At 31.2% G+C, this 12,320-nt stretch overlaps 1 protein-coding gene across 1 annotated transcript in view; it reads right to left on the minus strand.

Annotated features, from left to right (window-relative positions):
* Positions 1-12,320, minus strand: part of LOC108906897 (sushi, von Willebrand factor type A, EGF and pentraxin domain-containing protein 1) — a 129,074-nt gene that overhangs the window by 51,852 nt on the left and 64,902 nt on the right. The window contains exon 4 of the mRNA XM_018710334.2: positions 4,323-4,445. Coding sequence (XP_018565850.1) covers positions 4,323-4,445 — 123 coding nt within the window. The remainder of the gene's footprint in view (positions 1-4,322; positions 4,446-12,320) is intronic.

A 12,320-nucleotide genomic window follows, 5' to 3' on the forward strand; every position in this document is an offset into this window, starting at 1 on the left:
TGAAAATACGAACAATATTTTTGACGAGAAATGCGAAAATCGATTTAATTTTACTTCAAAACTTACGGTATTAGCTTGGTAAATTCCTTCAAAAGAATTCGCTGTTTTTTTTCTGATTTGCGAATTCTTTAGCCTGATTTTGGTGAGCAAAAAATTGTCCGCTTTTTGTTTCGTATTTAGATAGGCCACAAGAAGTTGCTAGATAACTGTCTTGTGACTTGTAGTTGAAGAGTACCAATACTGCCGAGTCTTTTAAATTGATTAATTATGGTGTACTCAATTCCAGAAAGAGTAGAAATTATTGAGCTTTTTTTCAAAAACAATGAATGCGGAAATCGGGTCGCCGAACTGTTCAACCAACGGCATCCTGAGAAACATGCGTCTGGAAAAATTGTTCGCGAATTGGTGGCCAAATTTCGCGAAACTGGCTCCGTTCATAACAAAAAGAGGCAGGTTGAAAATCCGGTACTAAATGAACCTACGGAAATAGCGGTATTGGGGCAAGTGGCAATGGATAGTACGCTGAGTACAATGCAATTGGCTACTGCGACAGGAGTGAGTCGTACAAGTGTCCAACGAATATTAAAAAAATACAAATTCCATCCTTATAAGATTCGGCTAGTGCAAGAGCTAAATGAAGACGATTTTGATCGTCGTTTGCAATTTTGCGAAATAATGACTGAACGAGCGATAAACGATAATTTCCTCTTTAATGTGTGTTTTTCGGACGAGTGTACGTTCTTCTTGAATGGTTTAGTGAATCGCCATAATTGTCGTTACTGGGCTGATACCAATCCAAGGATTTTCCATGAGACACACTCCCAACACCCCCAGAAGTTGAATGTATGGGCAGGTATTTTTGGAAATTCCATTGTAGGTCCTTTTTTCCTTCCTGGAAATTTGACAGGCGATATGTACTTGGATTTACTACAAAATGTCATCGACCCAGCTCTAACAAATATCATAGAGGACGACCCTGCTTACAATGAACACGAACTGATTTTCCAGCAAGACGGAGCTCCTCCACATTACTCGCTCAATGTGCGCAATTACCTAAATGAGACGTTTCCAGGACGCTGGATAGGACGAAGAGGTGCAATTGAGTGGCCCCCTCGGTCACCCGACTTAAATCCTTTAGATTTCTTTCTCTGGGGGCACATTAAAAGCAAAGTTTACAGCACTCCACCTGATACCTTGGAAGATCTGCGAGGACGAATCATTAATGTATGTCGCGAAGTAACACCGCAAGTGCTCCAGAATGTTCGACAACGGTTTGAAGACAACCTGTATCATTGTATGCAAGTTGGCGGACAACATTTTCAGCATTTACTTGACTAATACCGTAAGTTTTGAAGTAAAATTAAATCGATTTTCGCATTTCTCGTCAAAAATATTGTTCGTATTTTCAAAGCTGCATATTTTCTAAAATAATGAATCGATTTTCAAAAAGTAAGAATCGATGTATAGAGAATTAAAAGCCCTTTCTAATGACCCCCCACTTGACCCCCATTCCCATTTGAAAAAATTTAGGGGATAGCACCCCCATTTAGGGGGTTGCAGATTTTGGTATGCTTTTTGAGCCAAAAGTTGTCCCTCAGAAACAAATTTGACCTGTTTTTGGATTTTGCCGAAAAGTTCTTTACTACCCTGTAATGCCTTGCAGTACGTTTTCGATGGGCTACCCTGTATATTATAGTTCTTATGTACTAATACTATTTGCAGAAATATTAGTTTACCAGTTAAGGTTATCGGTAAGGTTCCTGAGCTAAATGAAAAGAAGGGAAATGTTTTTTTAACCATAGTTAATGGCTAATAAACGTTTATATTGCATTAATAAATTTCATAAAATGGAAACAGTGAGGAAAACAGAAGAGCTTTTATATCAAATACTCCTAGTGAACACAGTCTTTAGTTACCCCCTACCCTAGTTAGGCTAGTACCAATAACCAATACCTTATTAAAAAATAATAATAATAACAGGCGAGGACTAATGGAAAAATTTAGTTTAAGTAATAAGTAATAGAAAAAACAAAAATTAAACTCGAGATAAAGGGAAATTGTGAAATGGATGTTTAAGGGTTGAAAATGAATTTTTGCGATTTTTGGCGAAATATGACCTCCTAGCGTAAAGTCTTCTACACAAAAGTTGTAGATAATAAAACAATGAAAAACTTTTATACGGGATATTTTTCAATATAACCTCAAATTTTAAGAGAAAATTGCGGAAAACCAATTTTTTTTGTTTTTATTTTTTTTCTCTCAAAAATAATGCAATTTGCATGAAACTTTGTGAAAGTGTACTTTTTTTACCCTAAATAAGCATGATTTTTTGGAAACTGGAAAACAAGTAGTTTTCGAGATATTAACAGTTTTCCAAAAAAGATACAAAATTTTCCACGAAAAATGTACTTTTATCGATTTATCGATATTTTATCCCTCTCTACAAACACATTCTAGTGTTTCTTCATTTAATCTCCGAAATTCTACTCTTATTCTGTTAATCAATATAATTTAAAGGCGAAGAATAAACTTTTTATTTTAGGTAAGGCCAAAGAAAGAAATCTGTAGGAATGAGATCCGGAGATCTATAGCAGGCTATTTAACATCTTTATCGAATGCTCTTCATCTCGTACCCTTCTGGGTTTAAAAACTCTTCTTTTCTTTTGAAAACCATCTGCTGCCAAATTCCTGGCTAACTTTCCGAAAATTTTATCTGATGAAAGTTGTCTCTGTGGAAAACGATGTTGATATAAATGCCTGGCAGCTTTAGCGTTCTTTCACAACTATCCATAAATTAAAATCATATCTAGTTTTTCTTGGTTACTATAAGTATTCATGTTATAGTAATAATAATTAGTAATAGATAGAATAGGTAGGTACAAAATGACAGTTATTTTGAAAAACCGTTATTTAGAAACGTCAAAATTCAGTTGTTTCTGCAGCTGGCTATAATTTTTCAGAATAAAGCTACTGAAAGTAGGGCTCATATTTTTTGCTGTTTTTCTAGCAATATTTCTAATGAGACTATAGACTTCTTTATATAGCTGAATGCAGAAAAAAAATATCTTTCAGAATTGATAAAAAAATATATAGTGTGCCATTTGAACAAAACCCGTTGACTATAGCAATTTTGACATATGTTACCATGGAGACGATCTAACAATGTCATTTGATAGAGTTTGAGCGGCGATTTAAAAATATATAGGGTTTGTTATAGCTATCTGATAAAACAAAAGAGATACGAGGCCGCGAATATCAAACTGAATCACCCGGTATATTAATTTATAACACTTCATTGATTTTTTATTTACAAATTGTGACTTGCTTTGCTTTACAGAAATAAAAAGTATTACAAAATGTGTGAAAAAATATAACATTGCAGTAAATTGTAGACCTTTTTCACGATTACGTATGTATCTTCTTCATCAAAACAACTTCTACTTTCTGAAGGATCTTCGAGATCATCATCGACTTCGAGCTCTTCATTTTCAATACTACAACTTGCTGGCTCTTCAATAACTTCCATATCACTTTCGTCTTCAAATATTTCTTTATCTCTATTTGAGCAGTTTTGTCATCGCAATAATTAATGCACAAATTAGTACATTTTAAGCCGTGTTTTCGGCAGCCATATATTTGTTTATTACAACCACTTTCACAGCTGTAGCTAATACTTTTTTACAATTTTTCTGGAATTCTAAACTGTCTGAAATAAATTTAGGCACAAGTCTCCCTAACATCTTCACTCCAGCTCGATTGCTTAGCCTTGTTATTATCGGACTCGTTGTTGAAAAACCCAATCAGTTGATAATAAATTCTATATGAGTGTTATGCAGCTGCTGCTTCAGTTGGTGGAAGTTTTTCTAATTTGAAACTCGATTTGTTAATTGTTAATATCGGGTAATTTTTGTTTTTTCCTTGCCTGTTAATTTTTTTTTAGCCTTCAAAATCCTCTTTGAAACAATTCTAAGTAGTAGTAGTAGTACTAGATATAAAGTTTTTGTTGAAAAAATTTGGAGGAAAGTTCAAATAACATTCAAGCTTTTTTAGTAATCTATTCGATAGTTTAATGACAGTAGGTATTACGATTATTACTGGCACTGGTAGTTTAATTGTTAGGTACTGGCTTTGTTTTAACAGCAGTTTTAAGTTATGCAAATGCATACACGAGAGAGAAATCCAACGTCTGACATTACGAACGTGTTAACTGATCCATCGTAGCAAATTACATACCAATTTTTCCTTCCGTCCGCGATAAGTACGGATTGAAAACATATTATTTCAAACGTTTCCCTATGATTACGCTAGGCTGAGTAACTTACCGTCTGTGGTGAAAACTTCTACTTCACACAAGGATAATGAGCCCTCCACGCCGACCAACTGTAAAAACACATACTGGCCCGTCAAGGCACGTGCGCAAGTGAACGTCTTCGTCACTCCTTCGTCTGGAAAAAGAAAATCATTGAACTTAACGGAAACGTTGTTAAAGCTGGTCTGTAATAATGTTCTTTATAGCAAAAAAAAAATCGATATCAGGAGTGCATTTAGTCGCGCCATCAGGCGACATTTTTAATGTCTTCAGCAAATCTCAGTTTGTAGTCGAATGTTAAAGCAACTTACTAAGTAATAATTGTTTTCAACAATAATTGTCCTTGTTAGTCATTGAAATTGAAAATCAGCTGTAACCTCCGAATTCTTTGAAACTGCATGAATTTGCATGAACATTTAGAATAAGGCTCATCTTACGCTTTTTGTTTTTTAGGGGTAAAAACTACCCTTAGGTGAAAAAATTGAAAAAATTAAGTTTTAAGCATTTTATTGATAAAAATCTTATCAACCATAAAGATTAAATAATGTTCCATGTTCTCAAATATGTTTTATGATATATTTGATCATTTCGACCCTTTATTTAACCCTTAAAAATTACCCCTATGCAAAAAATAATGATAAAAAATTACTTTTTAAAGATTTGGAATGAATAAATTATGCAATTATTTAAAGTAAAAGTTTCCTTATAGCTAATAAAAGAATTTTTCCCTTTCAACCCTTAAAAACCACCCCTGTATTGACAAAAATTATAAAAAATTACATTTTAAAAGATTGAAATGCTTTAACGGTGCAATATTATTTAAAATAAAAATTCCCTCATTACTTATGAAAGAATTTGTATCTCATAACACTTTTCAACGTTTTAAATCTTGGAATGCTATAATTGTGCAATAATTTAAAATAAAAAATCCCTTATATTGTTTATGAAAGAATATTTTACTTTTGCCATTTTCAACTCTTATAAACTACCCTTTTACCAATATTAACGTAAAATATTTTTATTATAATCGATTTTTAAATATACTCAATCATAAAAAAATTGCTACGCTGCATATAAATAATCACACTAAATTTTTTTACTTATTTTATTTGTATAATAAAATAGATATATAATATATAAAAATGAGAAAGCCTATTTTGCCCCGAAAAACTGTCATTGGTTTTTTTACCATAACTCGGTTAATTTTGAAGCTATAGTATCCTAGAAAAAGCATTTTAAAGATAATTTCAAGAGCTGTAAGATCATTTGCATATAAAACCTTTTAAGTCCTTCAGTTTTTAAAGGGAAAGGATCGAAAGGCTCGAGACGCATTTTTACTAAAAATGGATACTTCAAGCGGCGATATCTTTTATTTTTTACGCTATAGGAATAAAAAGCAAAATATTTGTAGAAAAAAAGCTATATTTTTGTTGTCTATCATTTTTTACGTATCTTTCATAGTTTCAGAGTTATTATATAAATAAGGCAATACGTTTTCAACTTTTACCGTACATTATCTGAAAAATATGCATTCTAAACCGGTCTATCTGCAGGATCGTATGAAAAACACTAAAATAAAACTAATTTTAAAGGGTCTACGATTAATTTTCATTCTGATGGAAATGGTACAGCGTTTACTGCTCATTTTTCCTTAAAAAATATGAGCAACCCTGATGATCTGTTTTTGACGATAACTTCTTCAATTTTGCTCTAATTAACTTTTATAAGTGCCCATTTTGAAGGTCTTTTTGAGTACTACAAAAAACTCCAGGAGCGTTATACACGTAAAATTAATCCTTTTTCCCTTATTTGACGTTGAATACATAGATTCGAGTATTCCCACAAAACAAGTCCCCTTCCACTAACCATATTTCGCTTTGTATAGGACGTACAACACTTTTTAAAAAACGATTTTCTTTGTTTATTTATAAGCTACGTGCTTGTCCATTACACTTAATTTAAAAAATGCGTAGGGTTTGAGTTATTTGCGAAAAATACTTTAAAAAAAGTGTTTCTTTTCTCACTCAAAATTCCAAGTTTTCAATCGTGAATAACTAAAAAACTATTGATTTCTCGAAAAAATTCTTTGAATATTTTTTGCTCAAAATTTGATTCTCTATCGATTTCCAGCGTTATTTTTGAAAAAAATTCCACCCCCGAGAAGGGGTGTCAACCCACAACAGGGTGGAAGCGTCAATAGGCGCTATGTCACTAATGTTCATTGACCTTTTCTCTAACTATCTGCCAAATTTCAAGTCGATCGGTTCAGTTTCAAAGAATTCGGAGGTGAAACGCTTCAATGACTGTACTATGTCCCTTCAATAACAACAGATCTGGGCAAAATACTTTCAAAATGTATTTAAAATTGTAAAAATTACAAAATACTAGTACAAAGGTATTTTAAAATACTTAAAAACAAAATAAATATTTTAAATATAAATTACTGACTATTTAAAATAGTATTTTATAGAATAGTATGTAGAATATTAAATATATTGAAAATATTCATTGACGGTATTTAAAATATTTTTGCGAAATATTAAATCTGAAACTCTTTAGATGTGACTTAAAAAAATGTCTTGTATGTGCAAGGTAAGCCCCGTTTCAAGATCATCAAAAAATTAAAAAAAAAACTAAACATAAGTCTGGAAACAATCAATTTCATTTGGACTACTGAGATGCAGAATATTTAACTCGCTCATAATTTTTTATTAGATTTTCTTCGAATAGACCACTAATGATAAAAGAAATTAATTTTAAATTTTGATAATTGACTACTAGTGATGATAGTGACATAAAAGGTAGTAGAGAATAGCAATAACACAACGCACAGTGCAGGTGCGTAATTTTTTTTATCACGTGTTGTACCAGTCGTCAGTCGTAACAGGCAAAAAGTATTTGTTTTTGGTAGTTATTTTGGGAATTTTAAATACTTCGACTAATTTAAATACTCAAGGGTATTCAAATTACTTTTAGAAGATTTTAAATACTTTTTTAAAATACAAAATACTTTAGTAAAGTGTTTAAAATACAAAATAATTTTGGGATTATAACGAATGTATTTTAATTAAAAAATACAAAATACTATTTTGTATTTAAAATACTATTTGTTTTTTTTTTGTCAAAATACTCCCTTCTCTGAATGAATAACAATAATATAATAACTGTAGGTATGTAAAGAAACAAATCAGAGAGCTGGTAGAAATGAATTAATTAATTCTTCTCAAAATATAACGCAAGGAAAGAATAAAATTGGATAAAAAATATGTCTGCTTATAATCAAATCAATATTTCGTGCAGTTTTGTCCTTTATTTTGCTACCTACTAATCGATTTCAGGCTCTCATAATCAAATTCATTACAGAATTGTTGACTGAAATGGGACGTATAGTTACATATTTTTAAGAAGTACCTATAATAGGCCTGCAACAACCCAGTGATTCCATTTTGTTATTGGTTAGTAAATATTAACCGTTAAAATAGTCGCGCTTAGAGGTAAATCGATTTTTGTGGGTTTCACTTTAATGTTATGATCTAATTCCTAGGAACTGGTTCGACTGTGAGGGAAAATTTTCACTTGGCAGTGACAAACAGTGGCTGATTCGTCCAAACGTTGATTAAATATACGAGCTATGTTCATAAAATAACTGAACTTTATTTTTTAAAACTTCATTATTAATGTTATACATTATTAGTCCTTGTTTCCTTCTTTCAGCACTGGAGTGTGAGGGAGGACGGTAATCTGATTTTTTACACAAAACTGACAAAGCTGAGTGTGCAAATATATTTGATTGAATACTTTTTTTAGTTTCTACATACTGTGTTCTTAAAACTAACGATTTTAAAGCCCTACTTGACCGAGACTTTTCCGTCCAAAATAATCCGAGCAACAACTTCCTGAAATTACAACGCGGATTCACAAAACGTCCCGTATAACTGTCAGACAGGAAGAACACAATTATTACGATTCTTTGGCCAACGAAGCGCAAAGCGGTTTCGCCATGGTAACTCGAGTAATTTCTATAAAATCATACAAAAGTATACGTGATCGATTGTTCTGGTTGCTTTTAACTATAACAGCACGTAAGAAAAAACTGTTAAATCGTTGAAAAATGCCTGTTACATTTCACTGGATTCGATGAATAGGAAAATACCGTGTAATAACTACAAACCATGCCATTATAAATGTAGACTATGGATAATGGTTATGGAGTTAATTAAATCGTTTGAAGAACTTGCAACATTCACTGAAGAAGAAACCACTTCGTAACATCTTCAAAAAAGTATTGGTATAGATATCTGTTCTGTTATTTGCTAAGTTCAATAAAAACATTGTAACAGTTACTGAATAAAAAATATATCGTACCGTCTCTGGAATTGACACATTTTAAAAAAAGGTGAACTGGACAATAGAAGCCTACTTGAATATTTTGTTGCTATGATTACTAACATCAAATTATGAAACAAATTATAATTCTGTTACTACTGGAAGATATTATGAAGTAGAGACCGACAGAAATATTGAGGAAGAAGGCATTCGACAAGAAGGAATGACCTTGTTTAGAACAGTTAAAAATTAGAAATATATACAGTATGTCTCACTAAGTTGGAACCACATGAAATACTTTTTTATTATTAATTTTAGGAAAAGTTATTCTTCATAAAAAGTTCCGCTTGTTCTAAAATCTAAAATACAATCATCAGATATTAAATTTTTTCAGTCGTATACGCGGTTTGTCAAAAAATATGAATTTTACTCAAGAAAGTAGCTTTATATTTAACAATATCGAAAATTGTTATAAAGAAAAATTGATCAGAACTAAAAACTACGTTCAAATATGCAATTACATCCATTTACATTGAAAAATTAGGTTTTGTTACTTTTTACTAATTGTTAACCCGGAAATGGGCCGTTGAAAATCGTCATCTTCAATCAATCGTTTTCAATCGTCAAAAAAAGAAAAAACAATTTTTTTAATATAAATGGATGTAGGTCCATATTTGAACGTAGTTTTTTATTTTGATCAACTTTTCTTTATAACAATTTTCGATATTGTCAAATATACCTTATTCTTGAGTAAAATTCATATTTTTTGACAAACCGCGTATAAGACTGAAAAAATTTAATATCTAATGATTGTATTTTATATTTTAGGACATGCAGAACTTTTTATGAAGAATAACTTTTTTTCCTAAATTTAATAATAAAAAAAATTTTCCATAATGGTTCCAACTTAGTGAGACATACTGTATATTCAATTAGATTTAAAATTAAGTTGCTAATGATTAGATATCGGAAACTTTAGGGCAACAATGAAATAAATAAACAGTAGTATGGAGTAGTTCGGAGTTTTTACTTTCCAAAATCCGAAACTGAGGTGAATTTTTTATTGCTGCAGCGCATCGTCAGCGCCTATTTTGAGGACAGTATCGGCTTCCAGAGGTGTCGTCTGTTGCGAATCTGGTATTTGCCGACGACTGAGAGCTTTTTGTGAAACATACGTCTTGGCTATACTTTGCCACTCCTACCATATTTGCTGTCTGAAATATCAGATTTTATGGTTTCTCTGATGAGAATAGATAGAAAAAGATAACCTAGACAAAGACAAATGAACTGTTTTCCCTGATTCAAGAAACAACGATACAGTAATGGCGAGAGTAGTGAGTAGGTAGTGTTAGTGTACTAAAAAAGAGAATGATTACTTAACCATTACTTTTGAATATACGTTAAAGTGTGTAATTACACGTATACATCAAACTGTTTTTTACCCGTTTCACTGATTAATGTCATCCGCGTTCAGTTTTAATCAGTCACAAAGTAAACATTACACGACGACCAAGAACTGGATCAACAGTTTTTACTATCTAATCTGAGGCATTAGTTTTAGAAACCTGAATGTTCCTCGTAAAAAAAGCAATAAAAACAAGAGGATTTTCACATGGTTTTTCAATTAACATAGCTCACATGCTAATGAAGGCGCAATATATAATTAGAATTTCTAAGTAATTAGGTTAGCGTGTGAAGACTTTTAATCGCGCATCAACATACTCTTCTCGTCCTTGACATATTTAAATATAAACGGTTCGTTAAAAATTAGATAATCGTACTCTATTCAGAGATTTTGTGTTAGCAAAGTCTATTAGGTACCTATCTACACATACATGTGTGTACCTGTACTGAATTTCAATTTGTATATCTTTTTATTATAAAGATGCCGAGACAATTCGGAGAAGGTTAATTCAGTTCCGTACATTTTTATTTGGCTGTAGAGATAATTATTGGTTTTCGAAAAAATAGCAATTAAAGTTTTTGTCAAGCGATCACAAATTACTAGACACCGGAAACTTTGTGGCGACAATCAAATAAATAAACAGTAGTAATAGGTATTATGCTAGTAAGCGGTAATACGCGTTGTAGTAGCAGAAATAGGTTAAATCTGTAGTCAAGCTCTATGCTCATGATAAACAATGCTACTGACTGCCATAAAAACATGTGCCACACAATCGACCAAGCAAAACATCAAACTCATAAAATTGACACTGGTTAACTTTAAATAAATTTTTTAGATAAATTGATTTAATTAATGTACACGTAAAAAATAATTTAACATTATCAATTTATTGCCAAAAATATCTTCCATTTTAATTAATATGGTTCTACTAATATGGAAATTTCGTAATATTAAACCAACTTTTGATTTCTAGTTTTCTAAAAAGATAGAAATATTTACTGACTGAATACTGAATGAATACTGAATACTGAATACTGAATATTGAATATATACTGACTAATGTTTTTAAGTAAGTTTTGAACTAAACCCGAATTTGTTGATGTTGTATTCTTGAATACAAAATTATATCCCTTGAATCTGTATTTTACCCATACCTAACTATTTCTTTTACGAATAGCTCTTATTAAAGTACTCCCACTGATTCTATATACAGGGTCGGAAAGTCCCCATGGTTCATCGGCCGTTACGTGAGAGCGATAAAGAAAGTCATAGAAATAAACCATGGGGACTTTTCGACCCTGTATAGAAATTATTGAATTGTGGAACTAAATTGTTTGTGAAATATTTTATATATGTATCTGCAATTTTCAGAATTACATTTTTAATTTTCATTTTAGTAAAAATAAAAAATGACCAAAATTTTCAATGTGTTATTTTTCCCCAGTAATATACAGGCTGTACTGCGAAGAAGTGCCACAAACTTTTAAGGGATAAAGGTAAGAAAAGAGTTTATATAAATCTTGGTCCACTATCACACCATTTTCGATATATATTTCAAGAAAGTGTAACTTTAGCTTCATAAATTCAAAAAATTTTATGAGACTACATTTAGTACTAGTCATTCTGCATTTATTTCAATGCCCAGTAACTAGATATGGTGGGGTCAGTCCCTTCTGTGAAACGCAACTTCAACACCTATGACTCTCAAAAAGTAATTCTGCATACTATATTAAAGCGGAATATTTCCGAAAATAAATTACTCTTGGGAAATTTTCGTATTTCTTAGATTTTGGAGTGAATTGCAGCGGAATGATTGAATAATCTAATTTTTTTACTAAAGTTTTAGGAAAACTAAATCAGGACAAGGTGGATATACAAAAATAATAACAAACATAAGAAATATGTAAACCTCGTCAAACATTGTTAAATTTTAAAAAAACAACAGAAAATTTTGGATTCACGTTAACTTTCGGAGTGTCTACAATCAGACTGAAAAGTTTATAGAACACGACTTTTTAAGGATTATGTTGTTTTTTAAATTTATTCTTGCTGTAACAATGTTTAAATATTGTTTGAAGTGTATTTGTTATTTTTGTTATTAACTTCTTTCAGATTTACTATTTCTGTGTCGATATATTAATTCAAAATTTAAATTAAGCTTCACGAAATGGTCTGACCCACATATCTACGGCACTGACAATTGAAAGCCATAATTACGAACATGGTTTTGTAAGTACTAAATGTAAGTATTACTCCTGAAATATGTATTTTCAAAAAATA

The sequence above is a fragment of the Anoplophora glabripennis genome, unplaced genomic scaffold, assembly GCF_000390285.2.
Source record: "Anoplophora glabripennis isolate ALB-LARVAE unplaced genomic scaffold, Agla_2.0 scaffold76, whole genome shotgun sequence".
NCBI classification, from domain to species: Eukaryota; Metazoa; Arthropoda; class Insecta; order Coleoptera; family Cerambycidae; genus Anoplophora; species Anoplophora glabripennis.